Source organism: Dama dama, chromosome 12 (assembly GCF_033118175.1).
Source record: "Dama dama isolate Ldn47 chromosome 12, ASM3311817v1, whole genome shotgun sequence".
Taxonomy (NCBI): Eukaryota; Metazoa; Chordata; class Mammalia; order Artiodactyla; family Cervidae; genus Dama; species Dama dama.
The window spans coordinates 58344772-58367127 of record NC_083692.1 but is presented as its reverse complement, the minus strand read 5'-3'; the positions used below and the strand labels follow the sequence as shown (position 1 = coordinate 58367127).

The window sequence follows — 22356 nt, the reverse complement described above, 5'->3', positions numbered from 1 at the left end:
TATGCACATGGCTTTCCAGTTCCCCTAGCCTTTTGGATGGCTCAAGAAGAAAAAGTTGCCAGAAAAACACACACAACTCTCCTCTTTGTCAGCCAAAAGCAGGCCCCCAGAGAACTCTGCCAAAGGGAAGCGGAAGACCATAAGATTACCCCCTCCGGACTGTGAGTGATGGGCTAGCCAACAAAGACAGAAAGAAGTACTGTGCCTGGCAAGTGATGTCTATAAAAGGCCAGTCTTTTCTCACAAATCTGAGTAGCAACTGAAGTGACAAGAAAGGGAAGAGGCAGGAGGAGAAAAGCAGAGGGAGGGAGACGTGGAGGCTGGCATCAGCAGTCACGGCGACGGCCGCCCTGCCTGTTTTTAGAAGCAGTGACAGATACAATCAGCTGAAAACAGCAGAGAAACAAATCACAGAAGGCAGAAGACAGAACAGCTTTGCTGCCGTGGGAGACAACCAGCCACCTGTCTCTGGTTTCTGTCGCCCTTTGGGATCTAGGGCAGGGAACGCCACCCCAGGCAGGGTGGAATGAGGGCAGGCAGCTGCCTCTCTCAGAGGTCCCTGACCATGCAGGCCACCAGCACCAATGGACCGACACCGGCCGTGGGGTCCCCTCAATGCGTTACAGCTGTCCCTGAATCATCTCCACCTGCATCCACAGCACAGCCTAGGCTGGTGGCTTTCATGTCCCTCAGCACTTTCTGATTTGGATAAATGATGTTTCCTCAGTCCTGGCTCCCTGCATCTATCCAGATTGCTACCCTTACGTCTCTCCCTTAGAAAAAACCAGGAGTCACCACTATAGTCACCCTACGACTTAATACAAACTGTTAACCGTGTTCTGTTTAAAGATGTCAGGGAAGCATCTGCTGTGCTTCACAAAAGAGATGCCCTTTAAGGAAAAAGTTAAAACTTTATGGCTACACATTAAAGCGGCTGGTCCACTATCAGAGGGAAAATCCCAGCTGTCCAGCTCATTACCCATAGACAGCTGTGAGTTTACTTTAGATACTCTCTGTGGTTCAAATGACATTTTAAGTTCCTCTATAACAATAAAGGTTCTGGGTTTCTGAAGGGTGCTAAAATGAAGGGCTGTAGTGATCATCTTTTTAGTAAGGTCAGAGCAGGGGATGGAAACAGAAAGCATCCATCAGTCCCTATGACTAACTGCATAGAGCAAGACTAGGGTGCACTGTGCTGACCACCCTCTTCTTCCCTCATAGCCTGGCCACTTCCCACAGGCAAGAATGCATACCACCATCAACGCATGTCTCCCAAAGTTTGGGCTCCTCCAATGCCTGCTTTTTCATGAGGCTCTCTGTGACCCCTTCAGCTGGAAGTAACTTCGCCCTTCTCACAGCTCTAATGACATGGGCAACCTTCTCCTGGAACCTTGCTCTCTACCTGTGCTGGAGTCATTTGTGGGTGTGACTGATCTCATCCACAGGACTGGAAGCCCCTAACTCTGAGTCACCTTCGTGTCCTTCTTCCCCTGCCCCTGAGCCCAGCACTCGGCTCCGAGCAGGTGGGCATTAGGTAGGTGCTGGCTGACTGGGGACAGGACTAGGCATGTCCCCACATGCCTTCTCTCTGCACTGTACTACCAGCTGTAGGGTGCCACGGTCCAGAGTCTGGACTCTGAAGCCAGGTTAGCAGGACAGGAATTCTGGATCCCAGGACCAGTTCTCAATAGCATAGTGCCATGGTTTCCTCATCTCTAGAGTGTTAATAGCAGTAATAATGACCTCCCAGAGTTGTCCTGAGGAACAGAGGAGTTGATCCCTATAACATAGCTTGTATAGTGTTGCTGCAAAGCAAGTGTCCCCAAATGTTAGCTCTTACTGCTATGAAAGCCAGGGCTTGGTCACCTAGGATGCTCATTCTGTGTTGCTACCCGGTTAACCACAGAGTCAGAGTCCACAGTACTTCTAGATTTTCATTTGGATGAAAAATGGTGACTTCGGAAGAATTTTTCATTCAAGCCTCATCTGACTATCTTAGATGAATAGGCTTATGGCTTTAAATCCATCTCCCAGGTTGTTACAGCTAAATGTACAAGATTAACATCCACATAGCACAATCTTCAGAAAATGTTTTTTCTGAAGTATCTTTAATACTGCCTTACTTATCTCTCTCACATTTTAGGAATGACTATGTATGTTACCATGAAACACAATCCCATGGTCCTTTATAGAAATCAAAAGAAAATAACTTGATCATAGACACTAACGGACAGGAGCCTGGAAACTGATAAGCTAGAGAAAGTCATCCAAGTAAAACTTGGCCTCATTCAGTACTTTATGAGACAAGTACCACACAGGTCATTGGTAGGGGCGGGGAGGCTCCTGAGGAAAGCCTGGTGCTCCCTCCATTTCCTGAAGTTCAGCGTGAAGCCTCCACGGGGCTGGGGTTGGTGTGATGACCCGTGGGGGCTGGTGTTCACTCTAAGACAAACCTGAGAGGGTCTTCCAGTTCGATTCACCACCAGGAAACAGTGACTGCCTCCCTGGAAGGAGCAGTAAGATCCCTAGCCTTGGTTCACTGTTTAAGCCCACGAACTAAGTAAGGCTCTCTCAATGTTCACTCCCTGGGCACTTTTCTTTCCTAACTTCTGGTTTAGATTCCAACTTCAAGACATGCAGTTTTCCTTAACAAAGAATCTGCTGAGCCTCTCCATGATGCAACTGCTCTGCTTTGTCACATCAGGAACACTCAAAGGGACATGGCCCCAGTACAGCACCAGCGAGGTCAGGGTGGACAAATTCACTGTAGGGCTCAGCCCTCATGAATCCATTCTGGCTTGGACCCCACAGTCACAGCTCAGCCTCCATGCCACAGGCAAATTCAGAGTGACAGGTAGGTAAGTCACAAAGGCAGTGGAGAAAGGTTTCTATTCCAGCCACATTGCCCTGGCTTTGGGGAAGGGAAGAAGCCTGTATGTGGATCCAAATGTGTATTGAGGAACTGCGGGTGAAGAGCAGCAGAGGAGGGAATCTAAAGAAGGAAACTAGTGTTGGGGTTTCCCTTGCCTTTGGATAGAACTGTTAAGCTTTCTTGGGGAAATGTTTCTCTTTGCATGCTGCCTGGCTCCCCATCTTCACAGTGAAGTTCTCTGGGTCCTGAGTCTTGGGGCATGGTGGGCACAGATTAACGATCGGGACTCCACTGCTCAGGACTCAGCATTGCCATTTGCCGCACATCTTGCCGAGGTCTCATGCCCCAGATGGCAAACTGGTTTGTTGCCTTCTTTCTAGTAACCATGAACTGGGCACTGGCCCAGTCACCAAGTTTTAGCCCCAAATCTTATAATGTCTGTTCTCTTAGTTTTTCATTTTGAACCTCTCCCTTGGTTCTCCTACTGGAATCCCACACTTTTAGAAACGGGACCTCCTCTTTTTCTCCAGGGACTAAAGCCTGTTCCAAGCCTGCTGGGGATATCTGCTACTTCCTGGGCTGCTCACCAGCCACCAGCTCCTCCAAGGCTGTGTCCTAGTTGTAGAGCATTGAAGCTCCCTGACGCTGGTTGCCTGACCCCTGCAGAGAACCTATGGTCGGACCTCACTTCTGCCTCCACTCCAACCACAGGCCAACACGGCACACTACCCACCCACCACCCACTGGCAGCCACCCTGAGGCTTGCTGGGCATGCATGTGCTCCTGCTGGCTACTTCTTGCTTCCTTCTGCTGGGTGCTGCCCATCTATGTCTATCCAGTACGTTTTCATGTGTGGTTGCCCTGCTCCAAGGGGGCAATAGATGGGGAAGCAGATGTCTCCGGGAGGACCAGTCCTCCTGCCAATAGGACCCCAGAACTGTGATCAATTGATTCACTGTGTGATGACCAAAGTCTATACAGCTGCTTCAGTTACATAGTTTGCTTCAGAAGTTAAGACAAACCTTGTTTGTTTTCTTCTCTTTTTTTTTTTTTTTTCTTTTTTAATTTTTATTATTATTATTTTTTTTTTCCCAGTGGGTTTTGTCATACATTGATATGAATCAGCCATGGATTTACATGTATTCCCAATCCCGATCCCCCCTCCCACCTCCCTCTCCACCCGATTCCTCTGGGTCTTCCCAGTGCACCAGGCCCGAGCACTTGTCTCGTGCATCCCACCTGGGCTGGTGATCTGTTTCACCATAGATAGTATACATGCTGTTCTTTTCAAATATCCCACCCTCACATTCTCCCACAAAGTTCAAAAGTCTGTTCTGTGTTTCTGTGTCTCTTTTTCTGTTCTGCATATAGGGTTATCGTTATCACCTTTCTAAATTCCATATACATGTGTCAGTATGCTGTAATGTTCTTTATCTTTCTGGCTTACTTCACTCTGTATAATGGGCTCCAGCTTCATCCATCTCATTAGGACTGGTTCAAATGAATTCTTTTTAATGGCTGAGTAATATTCCATGGTGTATATGTACCACAGCTTCCTTATCCATTCATCTGCTGATGGGCATCTAGGTTGCTTCCATGTCCTGGCTATTATAAACAGTGCTGCGATGAACATTGGGGTGCACGTGTCTCTTTCAGATCTGGTTTCCTCAGTGTGTATGCCCAGAAGTGGGATTGCTGGGTCATATGGCAGTTCTATTTCCAGTTTTTTAAGAAATCTCCACACTGTTTTCCATAGCGGCTGTACTAGTTTGCATTCCCACCAACAGTGTAAGAGGGTTCCCTTTTCTCCACACCCTCTCCAGCATTTATTGCTTGTAGACTTTTGGATAGCAGCCATCCTGACTGGCGTGTAATGGTACCTCATTGTGGTTTTGATTTGCATTTCTCTGATAATGAGTGATGTTGAGCATCTTTTCATGTGTTTGTTAGCCATCTGTATGTCTTCTTTGGAGAAATGTCTGTTTAGTTCTTTGGCCCATTTTTTGATTGGGTCATTTATTTTTCTGGAATTGAGCTGCAGGAGTTGCTTGTATATTTTTGAGATTAATCCTTTGTCTGTTTCTTCATTTGCTATTATTTTCTCCCAATCTGAGGGCTGTCTTTTCACCTTACTTATAGTTTCCTTTGTAGTGCAAAAGCTTTTAAGTTTCATTAGGTCCCATTTGTTTAGTTTTGCTTTTATTTCCAATATTCTGGGAGGTGGGTCATAGAGGATCTTGCTTTGATTTATGTCGGAGAGTGTTTTGCCTATGTTCTCCTCTAGGAGTTTTATAGTTTCTGGTCTTACATTTAGATCTTTAATCCATTTTGAGTTTATTTTTGTGTATGGTGTTAGAAAGTGTTCTAGTTTCATTCTTTTACAAGTGGTTGACCAGTTTTCCCAGCACCACTTGTTAAAGAGGTTGTCTTTTTTCCATTGTATATCCTTGCCTCCTTTGTCAAAAATAAGGTGTCCATAGGTTCGTGGATTTATCTCTGGGCTTTCTATTCTGTTCCATTGATCTATATTTCTGTCTTTGTGCCAGTACCATACTGTCTTGATGACTGTGGCTTTGTAGTAGAGTCTGAAGTCAGGCAGGTTGATTCCTCCAGTTCCATTCTTCTTTCTCAAGATTACTTTGGCTATTCGAGGTTTTTTGTATTTCCATACAAATTGTGAAATTCTTTGGTCTAGTTCTGTGAAAAATACCGTTGGTAGCTTGATAGGGATTGCATTGAATCTATAGACTGCTTTGGGTAGAATAGCCATTTTGACAATATTAATTCTTCCAATCCATGAACACGGTATGTTTCTCCATCTGTTTGTGTCCTCTTTGATTTCTTTCATCAGTGTTTTATAGTTTTCTATGTATAGGTCCTTTGTTTCTTTAGGTAGATATACTCCTAAGTATTTTATTCTTTTTGTTGCAATGGCGAATGGTATTGTTTCCTTAATTTCTCTGTCTGTTTTTTCATTGTTAGTATATAGGAATGCAAGGGATTTCTGTGTGTTAATTTTATATCCTGCAACTTTACTATATTCATTGATTAGCTCTAGTAATTTTCTGGTAGAGTCTTTAGGGTTTTCTATGTAGAGGATCATGTCATCTGCAAACAGTGAGAGTTTTACTTCTTCTTTTCCTATCTGGATTCCTTTTACTTCTTTTTCTGCTCTGATTGCTGTGGCCAGCACTTCCAACACTATGTTGAATAGTAGTGGTGAGAGTGGGCACCCTTGTCTTGTTCCTGATTTCAGGGGAAATGCCTTCAACTTTTCACCATTGAGGGTGATGCTTGCTGTGGGTTTGTCATATATAGCTTTTATTATGTTGAGGTATGTTCCTTCTATTCCTGCTTTTTGGAGAGTTTTAATCATAAATGAGTGTTGAATTTTGTCAAAGGCTTTCTCTGCATCTATTGAGATAATCATATGGTTTTTATCTTTCAATTTGTTAATGTGGTGTATTACATTGATTGATTTGCGGATATTAAAGAATCCTTGCATTCCTGGGATAAAGCCCACTTGGTCATGGTGTATGATTTTTTTAATATGTTGTTGGATTCTGTTTGCTAGAATTTTGTTAAGGATTTTTGCATCTATGTTCATCAGTGATATTGGCCTGTAGTTTTCTTTTTTTGTGGCATCTTTGTCTGGTTTTGGAATTAGGGTGATGGTGGCCTCATAGAATGAGTTTGGAAGCTTACCTTCTTCTGCAATTTTCTGGAAGAGTTTGAGTAAGATAGGTGTTAGCTCTTCTCTAAATTTTTGGTAGAATTCAGCTGTGAAGCCATCTGGTCCTGGGCTTTTGTTTGCTGGAAGATTTTTGATGACAGTTTCGATTTCCTTGCTTGTGATGGGTCTGTTAAGATCTTCTATTTCTTCCTGGTTCAGTTTTGGAAAGTTATACTTTTCTAAGAATTTGTCCATTTCATCCAAGTTGTCCATTTTATTGGCATAGAGCTGCTGGTAGTAGTCTCTTATGATCCTTTGTATTTCAGTGTTGTCTGTTGTGATCTCTCCATTTTCATTTCTAATTTTGTCAATTTGGTTTTTCTCTCTTTGTTTCTTAATGAGTCTTGCTAATGGTTTGTCAATTTTGTTTATTTTTTCAAAAAACCAGCTTTTAGCTTTGTTGATTTTTGCTATGGTCTCTTTAGTTTCTTTTGCATTTATTTCTGCCCTGATTTTTAAGATTTCTTTCCTTCTGCTAACTCTGGGGTTCTTCATTTCTTCCTTCTCTAATTGCTTTAGGTGTAGAGTTAGGTTATTTAATTGGTTTTTTTCCTGTTTCTTGATGTAAGCCTGTAATGCTATGAACCTTCCCCTTAGCACTGCTTTTACAGTGTCCCATAGGTTTTGGGTTGTTGTGTTTTCATTTTCATTCATTTCTATACATATTTTGATTTCTTTTTTGATTTCTTCTATGATTTGTTGGTTATTCAGAAGCGTGTTATTTAGCCTCCATATGTTTGAAGTTTTAACAATTTTTTCCCTGTAATTGAGATCTAATCTTACTGCACTGTGGTCAGAAAAGATGACTGGAATGATTTCAATTTTTTTGAATTTTCCAAGACCAGATTTATGGCCCAGGATGTGATCTATTCTGGAGAATGTTCCGTGTGCACTTGAGAAAAAGGTGAAGTTGATTGTTTTGGGGTGAAATGTCCTATAGATATCAATTAGGTCTAGCTGGTCCATTGTGTCATTTAAGGTTTGTGTTTCCTTGTTAATTTTCTGTTTAGTTGATCTATCCATAGTTGTGAGTGGGGTATTAAAGTCTCCCACTATTATTGTGTTACTATTAATTTCCTCTTTCATACTTGTTAGCGTTTGCCGTACATATTGCGGTGCTCCTATGTTGGGTGCATATATATTTATAATTGTTATATCTTCTTTTTTGATTGATCCTTTGATCATTATGTAGTGTCCTTCTTTGTCTCTTTTCACTTCCTTTATTTGAAAGTCTATTTTATCTGATATGAGTATTGCGACTCCTGCTTTCTTTTGGTCTCCGTTTGCATGAAATACTTTTTTCCAGCCCTTCACTTTTAGTCTGTATGTGTCTCTTGTTTTGAGGTGGGTCTCTTGTAGACAGCATATATAGGGGTCTTGTTTTTGTATCCATTCAGCCAATCTTTGTCTTTTGGTTGGGGCATTCAACCCATTTACATTTAGGGTAATTATTGATAGGTGTGGTCCCGTTGCCATTTACTTTGTTGTTTTGGGTTCACATTTATACAACCTTTCTGCATTTCCTGTCTAGAGAAGATCCTTTAGCATTTGTTGAAGAGCTGGTTTGGTGGTGCTGAATTCTCTCAGCTTTTGCTTATCTGTAAAGCTTTTAAATTCTCCTTCATATCTGAATGAGATCCTTGCTGGATACAGTAATCTAGGTTGTAGGTTATTCTCTTTCATTACTTTCAGTACGTCCTGCCATTCCCTTCTGGCCTGGAGGGTTTCTATTGATAGATCAGCTGTTATCCTTATGGGAATCCCTTTGTGTGTTATTTGTTGTTTTTCCCTTGCTGCTTTTAATATTTGTTCTTTGTGTTTGATCTTTGTTAATTTGATTAATATGTGTCTTGGGGTGTTTCGCCTTGGGTTTATCCTGTTTGGGACTCTCTGGGTTTCTTGGACTTGGGTGGCTATTTCCTTCCCCATTTTAGGGAAGTTTTCAGCTATTATCTCCTCGAGTATTTTCTCATGGCCTTTCTTTTTGTCTTCTTCTTCTGGAACTCCTATGATTCGAATGTTGGGGCGTTTCACAGTGTCCCAGAGGTCCCTGAGGTTGTCCTCATTTCTTTTGATCCTTTTTTCTTTTTTCCTCTCTGCTTCATTTATTTCCACCATTTTATCTTCTACCTCACTTATCCTATCTTCTGCCTCCGTTATTCTACTCTTGGTTCCCTCCAAAGTGTTTTTGATCTCATTCATTGCATTATTCATTTGTAATTGACTCTTTTTTATTTCTTCTAGGTCTTTATTAAACAGTTCTTGAATCTTTTCAATCTTTGTTTCCAGGCTATTTATCTGTAACTCCATTTTGTTCTCAAGATTTTGGATCATTTTTATTATCATTATTCTAAATTCTTTTTCAGGTAGATTCCCTATCTCCTCCTCTTTTGTTTGACTTGGTGGGCATTTTTCATGTTCCTTTACCTGTTGGGTATTTCTTTGCCTTTTCATCTTGTTTAGATTGCTGTATCTGGAGTGGGCTTTCTGTATTCTGGAGGTCTGTGGTTCCTTTTTGTTGTGGAGGATTAACCCAGTGGGTAGGGTTAGACGATTGGCTTGTCAAGGTTTCCTGGTTAGGGAAGCTTGCGTCAGTGTTCTGGTGCGTGGAACTTGATTTCTACTCTTTGGAGAGCAATGGAGTGCCCAGTAATGAGTTTTGAGATGGGTCTATGTGTTAGGTGTGACCTTGGGCAGCCTGTATGTTGATGTTCAGGGCTATGTTCCTGCGTTGCTGGAGAATTTGCGTGGTATGTCTTGCTCTAAAACTTATTGGCTCTTGTGTGGTGGTTGGTTTCAGTGTAGGTATGGAGGCTTTTGGACAGTCACTTATTACTTAAAGTTCCTTGTAGTCAGGAGTTTTCTGGTGTTCTCAGGTTTTGGGCTTAAGTCTCCTGCCTCTGGATTTCAGTTTTATTCTTCCTGTAGTCTCAGGACTTCTCCAACTATGCAGCCCTCCTTTCGAAGACAATGGGCTGCTTTTCTGGGCGCCTGATGACCTCAGCTAGCGATCAGAAGTTGTTTTGCGAAGTTTGCTCTGCGTTCAGTTATTCTTTTGATGAATTTGTAGGAGACAAAGTGGTCTCCCCGTCCTACTCCTCCGCCATCTTGGCTCCTTCCCCTTGTTTGTTTTCTGAAAAGTACAGATTCCATTTCCCAATTCAAAAATACATTTGCCTCTGAATCATCATTCTGGTCATTCTGTTTAAAATTTCAACCCCCATCCCTAGAATTCTCTATCCATTTCACCTTATTTTTTCTTAGCATGTTTTATGAACATACTGGATAGTTTATTTACTTATCTTGCCTTCTGCTTATTCCTTCTAGTAGAATATAAGCCCCACGAGAGCAGGGATTCTGATTTATTTATTATCTTTGTACCCAGAGCAATTTCTGGCCTAGAAAAGTCACTCAGTGAGTATCAGTGATGTAAAGAAAGGAGTGAGTGGTGAATGAATGGGCATGCCTGCTCCTCACTGGCCACCCAAGGCTGTGGGCATTCACCTGTCCGTCATACCCGGGAAGCCTGGCCTTCCGCCCCCCATAGGGTGCAGCGCTCACCTTTAGCTTGTGCTCGTGCTCCTTGTTGACACGGGCAAGCAGCTGGGCTTTCCTCCTGTTGAGGGCATCAATGAGGGCATCACATTGCGCCACCAGGCAGGCCTCGAACTCCACACTGTTCTCCTGTGTGAGAGAGCATAGTGTTCAGCGGTGAACTGACCTGGTGCCTTGGGCTGCCAGAGACAGCAGAGCCCCAGTCCATCTGTGGGGGGAGGTCCCTGCTGAAGGGAAGGAAGAGGAGCCCTGCCCAGTGTGCACACATGCATTTTATAAATAGCAAAATAAATTTTATTCTGCAGGGGTAGTGTTTCACTTTAGATTCAAAGAGGTAAATGTTACTTAATACATTTGTTTTTGTCAAGAGGAAGTCATCTCTGCAATTTGAATTATATCAAGTAAGATAAAGTTTTAGTTTGTAGAACTGAACATGAGTTGTTTTGAGGGCTGGCATATGACCAGTTGTACATGGTGGAAGGTGGCATTCAGAAAGGCTGGTTGCCTAAGGGAGTCAGGTATGTTGAGGCATGAGAGTAGAAAAATCATTGAATTTAGAAGTAGAAAGAAGAAAGCAGATGGCAATGGTCTTCAATATTAAACAATAATCCAATGACAATAGAAGTTTAGATGAATAGTCATGGGCAAAACACTTGCTCTTTTCATTAAAAAAGCAAGTAATGAGTGCAGGTGGGCAGTGAAGAATCCCTGGTATATGTAACAGGCATTAGCCTGCTGTGAAAGTCAGCTTGTGGGGGAACAGTAACCATGCTCTAAATGGATCATAACTTTCCCATGATATTTAAATTGAATGCTGCATCTAAATTTTTTTTAACGCGTGTGTGTAGTTGCTCAGTCATGTCCGACAGAGAGACCCTTTGGACCAAAGCCTGCCAGACTCCTCTGTCCATGGGATTTTTTAGGCAAGAATACTGGAGTGGGTTTCCATTTGCTTCCTCCAGGGGATCTTCTGGACCCAGGAATAGAACCCAGTCTCCTGTGTCTCCTGTATTGCAGGCAGGTTCTTTATCCATTGAGCCATGCTATAGACATTTTTAAAAGCAATTCTCTCATTAAATCATAAGCATTCATTAGAGGTAATCCTTTCAATAAGTTATATATGTAGCTTTGATTCTCAAACCATAATCTGGAAAACAATTGTAATTTACAGCCAATGAGAGCTAAATACTTGTTACATGTACAGTAATAGCATTGAAAAAATAGTACTCAACTGAGTAAGCTGTAAAATTTGGGGGGGTTAGAAATGAAGGAACAGCTTAGCCTATCAAATTTAAATTAATTCTCAGTCATCCAGAACTGTGTCTCCTAATATAAGGATCAGTAGTTAGGTATTAGGTCACTGTTCCAAATGCAAGGTCTTCTTTGTATAAGGCATGCATTTACAATTGCTTGAGCAATGACGTCTACAAATATTAAATTTTGGCTTCGATAGTAATTTGCTTTCGAGTTCTCACAGAAGAGCCCTGGAAGTCATCACTGCAGAGCTATGTACCAAGCAGGTTATTATTGGTAGGGAGGGGGAAGCTTTTTCAGTAAAGGCTCTGATAGAGTAAAAGAAAGCTCTGTTCTGGTGAAGAGGTGACGTGCAGGGGTGAGCCTGGGGCTGCACACTTTATGCCAGGAGGAGCAGAGAAGGGGCCAATTGATAAACTTGGTTGTTTTGGAAAGCAGAAGGAAATGTACAACTCTTAGGTTGTTAGGGACTCAAAAGTTTTAACAGGGGCCTGTATGTCAACAAAGGGCAAAAAAAAAAAATCAGTGTGAGGTGCTCTAGAAGGCTGGCTAACATTTAAAAAGCCATTTCTGCCTTGACATGGGTTAGATATTAACTCAGAAAGTCAATCTACTGGAGGCCAGCGCTCAGATTATTTCTGTGAGGCAAACTTGAAAATATAAGAACATTAAACAGTGTAGAAGGTCATTATTTTAGCATTTCACACAATTTAATGGTTTCTCCCTTTCAGCTCTAATAGGAAGTTCACAGGTTCTCAAATGCCAAGTGATTTGTTGGTTACTGTGTCCACATAAAGCAATCTGAAATTATAGTTACCATGGGATCATGGTTGAAAAATATTTAAGTATCTAGGTAGAGCAGAAGCATTTTTATAGGATAGGAAGGAAGGAAAGAAAGAGGTAAAAGAGAGAAAATGTGACCTGTTTGTTACTATTAGAGAAGATATAATTTTTGCAAGGCGCTTTGGGAACACATAGATTTAGAAAATTCAACAATAATGACTGAATTCACAAAGAAACAGATGTCTTTCTGAATGCATGGCAGCAGAGAATCAGGAGCTCAGTGTGGAAGATGGGAACCTCTTGGAAACTGGGGTTATGTCCTTGGCTTGTTGGGGAAATGTAACCATCTTGAGAAGGGGTATATTTGAAGTTGGTCTGTATGTGTGTTTGCATGTATTAGAATAGAAAGAGCAGGGAAAAAATATGTAGGAAATTTCCTAGGAAACATAAAAGATAAGACACGGAAACAGCCCCCCCAGCCCCCCACCACCTCAGGTACACAGTTACATCTTAGCACATGGGCTTTGCTTTCTGCCTTGGTTGCTGCCAGTACCTGGATCTGCTGGACCATGTTGCGCAGCTGTACCAGGAACTCCTTGGCTTCCTTGGCCCTGTCTGACAGCCCGTTCAGCGCCTGGGAGAGCTGGCTCTGCAGAGACAAAGAAGGAAACCATAGAGCGCTCATCACAGGAGGCAGCCACACAGGGTGGTTTTCATCCAAGAGCCCTCAACATTCCAGATTCCTCTTGTCTCAGCTGGACCACTGAGCCAACACCTGTAACCTGAAGATTCTGGTAATAACAGCATCCCTACTCCTTCCAGAAGCCCCCGAGGAGTGTTTCCTCGGAGGCAGTGAAAACTTCTGGCCGCTGTAGTCAAAGGCCCTTACCAGCTGATATCTGCCTAGAAGTCCCTCATCTTATTAATTACTTAATTAATTCAATAATAGTTTATTTAAGTTTAAATTAAAAAAAAATAGTGATTCAGGTGATCTGACACTTATCAAAACTATTTAGCCCAAAGTGCTACTGGGATGAGAGCAGAAAGAATGAAGAGTTAACAGGATGAGGGAAGAAAGGGTGAGAGCACCTGTGATGCCCAGGGTCACTTATATGTAATGGTAAATACAAAGGGCAAGATGAGGCTCCTTCTCATCAACCTTCTCCCAAGCACATCTTCCTTCTCTCAAGCACAGCCCACCCCAGCTCCTCTCCACACTAGCCTCCTAAAGCAAGGTGTACTTTCTTCCTTTCCACACGGCACAGGGGACCCACAACTGCTTGATGAGATCTAAGTGGAAGCTGGCTGGAGGCTGGAGGGCTGAGAAAGCTTCTGCTTTTCTGCTAACACGGGACCAGTGTGGCTGGTGCAGCCTCTTCCCTTTTGCTCCCAACTTTATGGCAGATGCTCTGGGACTCTCAAGAAGCAAAGATCAACATGGGAAGGGAGGATGGTAAAAGGAGACAGTGCCAGGTTCCATTGGCATCTTTTAGCATCTGAACCAACACTTGAAGTCTCCTACCACCAGGCCTCTTGTCATGTGGGGGAAAAGTTACCTCCTACGGTTTAATCCTTATACAGGAGCTCACTATTACTTGCAGTCATTACCACTGCCAGTTCAGTTCAATTCAGTTGCTCAGTCGTGTCCGACTCTTTGCGACCCCATGAACTGCAGCACGCCAGGTCTCCCTGTCTATCACCAACTCCCGGAGTTCACCCAAACCCATGTCCATTGAGTCGGTGATACCATCCAATCATCTCATCCTCTGTCGTCCCCTTCTCCTCCTGCCCTCAATCTTTCCCAGCATCAGGGTCTTTTCAAATGAGTCAGCTCTTCGCATCAGGTGGCCAAAGTATTGGAGTTTCAGCTTCAACATCAGTCCTTCCAATGAACACCCAGGACTGATCTCCCTTAGGATGGACTGGTTGGATCTCCTTGCAGTCCAAGGGACTCTCAAGAGTCTTCTCCAACACCACAGTTCAAAAGCATAAATTCTTTGGCGCTCAGCTTTCTTTACAGTCCCAACTCTCACATCCATACATGACCACTGGAAAAACCATAGCCTTGACTACACGAACCTTTGTTGGCAAAGTAATGTCTCTGCTTTTTAATATGCTATCTAGGTTGGTCATAACTTTCCTTCCAAGGAGTAAGCATCTTTTAATTTCATGGCTGCAGTCACCATCTGCAGTGACTTTGGAGCCCAGAAAAATAAAGTCTGACACTGCTTCCACTGTTTTCCCATCTATCTGCCATGAAATGATGGGACCGATGCCATGATCTTAGTTTTCTGAATGTTGAGCTTTAAGCCAACTTCTTCACTCTCCTCTTTCACTTTCATCAAGAGGCTCTTTAGTTCTTTACTTTCTGCCATAAGGGTGGTGTCATCTGCATATCTGAGGTTATTGATATTTCTCCCAGCAATCTTGATTCCAGCTTGTGCTTCCTCCAGCCCAGCGTTTCTCATGATGTACTCTGCATATAAGTTAAATAAGCAGGGTGACAATACACAGCCTTGACGTACTCCTTTTCCTATATGGAGCCAGTCTGTTGTTCCATGTCCAGTTCTAACTGTTGCTTCCTGACCTGCATACAGGTTTCTCAAGAGGGGGGTCAGGTGGTCTGGTATTCCCATCTCTTTCAGAATTTTCCACAGCTTATTGTGATCCACACAGTCAAAGGCTTTGGCATAGTCAATAAAGCAAAAATAGATGTTTTTCTAGAACTCTCTTGCTTTTTCAATGATCCAGAGGATGTTGGCAATTTGATCTCTGGTTCCTCTGCCTTTTCTAAAACCAGCTTGAACATCTGGAAGTTCACGGTTCACGTATTGCTGAAGCCTGGCTTGGAGAATTTTGAGCATTACTTTACTAGCGTGTGAGTTGAGTTCAATTGTGCGGTAGTTTGAGCATTCTTTGGCATTTCCTTTCTTTGGGATTGGAATGAAAACTGACCGTTTCCAGTCCTGTGGCCACTGCTGAGTTTTCCAAATTTGCTGGCATATTGAGTGCAGCACTTTCACAGCATCATCTTTCAGGATTTAGCTCAACTGGTATTCCATCACCTCCACTAGCTTTGTTCATAGTGATGCTTCCTTAGGCCAACTTGACTTCACATTCCAGGATGTCTGGTTCTAGATAAGTGATCACACCATCGTGATTATCTGGGTTGTGAAGATCTTTTTTGTATAGTTCTTCTGTGTATTCTTGCCACATCTTCTTACTTGATACAAAATTCCTCCCCCAGCAGCTGGGGCAGCATCCCTCCTGGAAATTACAAACTCCTTTCCCCACATCACCTTCTTTGAAAACTAATGCCTTTTCTCCTTCTTGCTAACACAATGCATTATCCACTCATCTTTTTAGTAAAAGGGTAGAATCTTAAAATTGTATTTCTTGGTCGCATGGAGGTTTTTTGCTTATATATGCATGACTAAATAGGAAGTCAGGCACTGAGTCTCTTTAAAAATGTGCATGCTGCATGCCACTGTGGGGTGAGAGAGCACAGGCTTCAGAAGGGTTCAGATACTGTCCTTTCCTAAGTATGACCTTGAGAAAGTGACCACTGTCAGAGTTACTCCAATGGAAAAAGTGGGAAAAATAACGTTTAGTGGTTGGACTATTGTGAGGGCTGAGTACATTCATCAATGTGATGGCTCCTGCTAACGAAGAATCATGGTAAGGGAAATCACTCCAAACTTATAAATGGTGCCAGTGACTGGCTGTTCATATCTCACACATAGCTCTACCTCATCCATAAATAAGAATACTATAGTTCTTGGTGCTGTGGGCATTGCCTGAGGTACTGTATATAAGCCCAGAACTCTGCTGGCACATGGTATGTGTGTAATAAATGTTGGCTGTTATTAACTCTTATTCATCTGTTCCTTCCTGCCCATAACCCTCCATGGACTGATTATGGTGGGATTTGCAGGGCAGATTCCTGGAACAGGATCTGTTGGAGGAGACCCTTCATTGCTTGTATTTTGGTTGAGGTACTCAGACTCTGGGAGTCTAAACCAAGACAGCCTAGGAAGAAAAGGAACATAGTGAGCTTACAGTTGCTGAAAGGGCTACTCAGTTACTGAATACTAGGTCCACCTGCACTATGCGCTGTGCTGTGCTTAGTCGTGTCTGACTCTTTGCAGCCCCATGGACTGTAGCCTGCCAGACTCCTCTGTCCATGGGGATTCTCCAGGCAAGAATAATGGAGTGGGTTGCCATGCCCTCCTGCAGGGGATCTTCCCAACCCAGGGATTGAACCCAGGTCTCCTGCACCGCAAGCCAATTCTTTTATCATCTGAGCCACCAGGGAAGCCCACGAATACTGGAGTGGGGAGCCTATCCTTTCTCCAGGGGATTTTCCTGACCCAGGAATCGAACTGGGGTCTCCTGCACTGCAGATGGATTCTTTACCAGGAGAGCTACCAGGGAAGCCCCAGCTACACTATAACTTGGGGTAAAAATTTTCTTCTCAAGAACTTTTCCAGAAGCCCAAGGGATGAAGAGAGTCTCATTTGGAACAGAGGGCAATAGAATGACAATCATATTCTAAAGGAGACATTATGTTATTGTGACTTTAGAATTCATATTCCCTCTTTTCCTGCATGAGTCAGAGTTTGCTGGGCTACCACAGTTTTCTTCCCCCTTTATTGTAACCTACGCCTTAGTTATCACATTTGGAGGTTTGAGTAGAGAAGTCAAATTCATTCAACTACACAAAACTAGAGCCACCTGGTTTCTTATAGTCCAGCCTTGTAATTCAAGGCGTCTGTATAATATAAGTCAGACCTGATGCCCAATAAGAATTGTTGATCAGGTGCTGATATATACGTAGAAAAAATTATACTATAGTACAAAATTATACTATAGTAGACAAAGAGTGTTGGCCTCACCTACTCCCTGGATTTTATATAGCAAATCAGTGTGTAAACTGCAAAACTCAATTTATTTGCAGATTGTCTTTGTGTCTACATTCATGCCTTCTTCCTGGCTAATGATTGTTCTGGTATTTGATAAACAACTGAATTATAAGATAAATATCTAGAAACCTTTCTCTTAAGCTTTGCCACCTTGTAGAAATGGACCAGCAGACAATGAAAAATCCTGGAAACTATCACCAGAAAATACTCTTTTTCTAAGGATTTATATGTGTATTGCTTTTATAGGACAGTCTTTTGATCATATTTATAAGCCACATCTGATGTAAAAGAACATTATTTATTTATTTATTTTGTTTCCCAGGAGCATTTAAATTCCTGCTCTATGCTAATAGAGATGTTCTGTACTCAGGACCACAGAGCAGCCCTGTAAGTTTATACCAGAACACAGAAGATGCAAATATTTAGTGTGTGTTTTCGGCTGTATATGTAGCCATCAGAAGCTGTCTGTAATGCCTAAGCAATAACATTCTGATGTCTTGGATATTTGTTTTCTGATTTACTGAAAAGGTATCATAATCAGAAAGTGAATGGGAGTGGGAAAATGATGAATCCAAAGAAGCACTGACAGATTTCCAGTCCAGAGCTCTGAGCATGCTCGGAATAACCAAGATCGCCCAGAAAGATGGCAAGTTGTTCTGAGCTTGGAGGAGAGAAACAAAGAACTCCACCCCTTCCCTCCTTCTCTCCTGCGTTCCCCCTCCAACTTCTCCTCTGACTGGCTCCCCTAGCCTCCCAAAGGAGTATATGTTAAGAGAGATCATGTCAATGTGTGACAAAAACCACTACAATATTGTAAAGTAATTAGCCTCCAACTAATAAAAATAAATGGGAAAAAAAAAAAAAGGAGAGAGATCGGAGCTCAACCTGGGAGCCCCTGTGGAGCATGTCTCAGAACCACAATCATTTAGGCTCAGGAAACAGGTAATGATTCCAGTGCATGCACCCAGCTGCCCAGCTTTCCCAGACAGAAAACCATGTCTTCTTTCCTTTTCCTGCTGTGAACATTATTCATCTGTCATTTCCCCCCTCAGTTTATTAATACTATGAATACTGGATGGAGATGAATTAGAACAAATGAAAGGAAACTTCCCAGTTGTCTAGGATCTGAAACTACAGGCACGTGATGGGTCACAAACAGTCACCCAAGAATCATACAAAATAGGTGAGGTGGCAAACATGCAAAGGCAGCTTGGTGGCCCCCAAAACAACCTCACTCCTTCCCTGGGCAGCTCCGACATACTGCACCCTGCTGCAGACTGTGGCCCATGCCTCCTGCTTCCTGGGTACCAAGGTCAACACAAAACACAGAAATAAGGATCAATGCAATGCTATTCTGAAGGATATGTGTATCATGCATATGACCTGTATGCAGGTCAGGAAGCAACAGTTAGAACTGGACATGGAACAACAGACTGGTTCCATATAGGAAAAGGAGTACGTCAAGGCTGTATATTGTCACCCTGTTTATTTAACTTACATGCAGAGTACATCATGAGAAACCCTGGCAGGAGGAAGCACAGGCTGGAATAAAGATTGCCAGGAGAAATATCAATAACCTCAGATATGCAGATGATACCACCCTTATGGCAGAAAGTGAAGAACTAAAGGGCCTTTTGATGAAAGTGAAAGAGGAGAGTGAAAAAGTTGGCTTAAAGCTCAGCATTCAGAAAACTAAGATCATGGCATCTGGTCCCATCACTTCATGGGAAATAGATGGGGAAACAGTGGAAGCAGTGTCAGACTTTATTTTTCTGGGCTCCAAAAATCACTGCAGATGGTGACTGCAGCCATGAAATTAAAAGACGCTTACTCCTTGGAAGGAAAGTTATGACCAACCTAGACAACATATTAAAAAGCAGAGACATCACTTTGTCAACAAAGGTCCGTCTAGTCAAGGCTATGGTTTTTCCAGTGGTCATGTGTGGATGTGAGAGTTGGACTATATAAAGAAAGCTGAGCGCTGAAGAATGATGTTTCTGAACTGTGGTGTTGGAGAAGACTCTTGAGAGTCCCTTGGACTGCAAGGAGATCCAACCAGTCCATCCTAAAGGAGATCAGTCCTGGGTGTATATTAGAAGGACTGATGTTGAAGCTGAAACTCCAATACTTTGGCCCCCTGACGGGAAGAGCTGACTCATTTGAAAAGACCCTGATGCTGGGAAAGATTGAGGGCAGGAGGAGAAGGGGACGACAGAGGATGAGATGGTTGGATGGCATCACCGACTCAATGGCATGGATCTGGGTGAACTCTGGGAGTTGGTGATAGACAGGGAGGCCTGGCTTGCTGCAGTTCATGGGATCACAAAGAGTCGGACATAACTGAGTGACTGAACTGATTCTGAAGGAAAGCACTCCCTCCCAGAAAATAACAATTTTTCTTGACGAATACTGATTTTTGAGTCTTACTATATTATTTATATTATATAATTAAAAAGTAAAAACAAGAAACTGAAATGTTGTCAACATATTGGTCATTTCTTAAATACCAGGGACCTTGATGAGTGCTTTTAACAGATGTCCTATTCAACTCCAATCACTCCCCTGCCAGTCTGCAGAGGCTCAGAGGTCTGGATACTTCTGAGTTAAGGTTTTGGCACTCACATATGGAAGAGCCAGAACCCCATGGCTGGAGACTGGCTGGGACCCTCTTGCCTTGATTTAAGAACAATCCCAAAAGGTCATCCCAGATCCAGAACTCCCTGCAGGAATTGGTTGAGGCCCCTGCAGGTCAACTCCTCCCTCTGCTCAGTTCTGGTCATCTCACTTCCCTGTAGATGGATTTATGGAGACCACTGAGCAACTAACCATCCCTATTCAACTCTCCGAATCTGTGTCCAGGGCATCCCATCTAATAATTTTCTAGCCTTCAGTTTCTTCATCTGCAATATGTGGTTAATAGCAGTATCTGTATCATAGGACTGGGGAGACTGGGGAGACTTATGTACTATATAAAGTTCTATACAACACCAGGCATATTGTAAGCATTTAATAAGTAGTATGTTTTTACAATTAGAATTATATTAAAATACACATACATAAATCATTAAAATACTTTGTCATGTCACATGTCCCAGTTTGGGGTTTGGTCAATTACAATTATCCAGACAGTGGGGTACATTGTAGTATTCACAGTTGTTTGTTCCTTTGCCATAGGACTTGGAGGACCTCCTGTAGATGGAACATGTGTCCTGTATGTGTCCCTGACCTACTGTCACCCTTGGCCACGTGATTTACTTTAACCTGAAGAGGCCTTGTGATTTTCTGCCAGCTTTCTTCCTCTTCCTCTTTGTCACACAGATCCAGGGGTGCACTGATAAACTGGCCCTCATAAAACAAAAACAACAAATGAATTTTGATTTGTAGTGTCTGCCAATTCCCAAGGTTCATATACATAGTTGATTTTATTTTATTTTTTTCATTTATTTTTATTAGTTGGAGGCTAATTACTTTACAATATTGTAGTGGTTTTTTGCCATACATTGACATGAATCAGCCATGGATTTACATGTGTTGATTTTAGGTCACCAACATGGCATCACCGAACAGAGTTGGGAAGAGGTGTGCATCATCAACTCTTTAGAGCTGGGGCTGTTATGAGCCAGGTCAGAATGCCACAGGGCATATCCCACATGGTGGCTGGGGGCCTTAGAAAGAAGATATGTAGAATGGAACTTGAGACTACTTCCCATGATATGAGCAAGAAATTAACCTTTGGTTTATAAGCCACTGAGATTTGGGGACTTGTCTGTTACTGCAGCAAAACTAACTAATACAGATAGCAATTATAATTTTCCATTCATGATTTTAATTTAATCAACCTCCCATTTTACCATGGACCTGTCACAGTGATTCATGCCAGGAAAATGATGATAAAGGAGACAAAATCCCTCCCTCAAGGAACTGTCACTGCATTGCAAATACCACCATTCTGATCTTAATAACATCACATTTAAAAGTTCTCTCCCCTAGGCTTTCTAATGAAGCAGAGGAAGACTAGAATATTCTAACAACTAACAACAGAAATGTAGCCTCTCCACTTAATAAGGGAAAATGAAAAGCATCTACTTTCCTAGCAAGTCTCAGCCAGTTCTGGCCAGAGTTTGAATTTCAGAGATTATCTAAACAGACTCTATCCACCAAACTTCAAATATTTCTCCATCTTAGACAGAAAACTCTCAAAATGGAGATGCAAATCAACATGGCAGGTTTTTTTCAGCAAGGAAATAGAGGAGTCATTTTTTGCCTCAGAGCAGAGGAAAAAAACTGTTGCCTCACCCCAATGTTCATAGTTTCTTGGTGGAAATTGATTTGCCACATCTCTATGGTTTTTGCTTAGAGTGCTGGAAGCTGTGAAAGAATTCATGCAGCAATTGCTGTGACTGAAGGCTTGAAACTTTAATAAAGTGGCAGGCACACAGCCTGGAAGGTCAACACCACGCTGCTCAAGGCTGAGCATGCCTTTCTGTGGATATTCCAACCCACCACAGGCGTGTTGTCAGGCAGTTACTAGGTATTTACACCCGAGGATCAAAAATATGCCTTCCTTGGGCTAAGTTTTTGTGCAAATATTGGATTTGACATCCTGGAGATGGATTATAGGACAGATCTCCTTTGTGTGTGTGTTGCCTTTTCTCCTAGGTAAATTCTAGGGCCCCAAACAGCAGACTCTGAGTCCTTTTCTAGAAAGCTGTATGGATCCCCCAGCTGTCTTCACATTCACACTGTTCTGTTGTGTTCTTCCAAGTGGTGTTACAGCATTCTGCTTAGTCTGATACTACCAGGGAACAGGTGAAGCAAAACAGACTGAGATCTATAAGTTTTCAGTTCTTAATAGTATTTAAATGTCCCAGATAGAAACTCTCAGTTTCAACAATAAGGACTTTTCACTAAACAGTTTAAAACATGGTCTTAGAAATATATATGAAAAGGTAAAAAAAAATCACTAAACTATTTTTCATATAGAAATGCTTTGTGCTTTTCAGAGACTGAATTGTTAGGTGCTCAAAAGAGGAATGACTTATTCTTTCAAGCTTCTTGGCAAGAGCAAGACTTTTATTTGTTTTAAGAAATAACTTTTCCCACCTTATTTTAAAGGCAAAACATGTTCATTTCAGAAAAATCAGAAAACTAAGAGACTTAGAAGAAGAAAAGGAAAACTTCTGTCTCATCAGAGACACACTACTTATAAATAGCCTTGATAATGAACCCTTGATGTT

The 22356-nt window shown here is 42.3% G+C and overlaps 1 protein-coding gene across 4 annotated transcripts in view; it reads right to left on the bottom strand.

The window, feature by feature from the left end:
• The window catches only part of TRIM9 (tripartite motif containing 9), a 121984-nt gene that overhangs the window by 46247 nt on the left and 53381 nt on the right, over nucleotides 1-22356 (bottom strand). For 3 of the 4 annotated variants that reach the window (XM_061157382.1, XM_061157383.1, XM_061157381.1), the window contains exons 2-3: nucleotides 12751-12846; nucleotides 10167-10289 (exon numbers count right to left, since the gene is read on the bottom strand). In XM_061157382.1, the coding sequence (XP_061013365.1) occupies nucleotides 10167-10289; nucleotides 12751-12846 (219 nt within the window). The remainder of the gene's footprint in view (nucleotides 1-10166; nucleotides 10290-12750; nucleotides 12847-22356) is intronic. The other variant, XM_061157384.1, reaches the window with a different exon arrangement.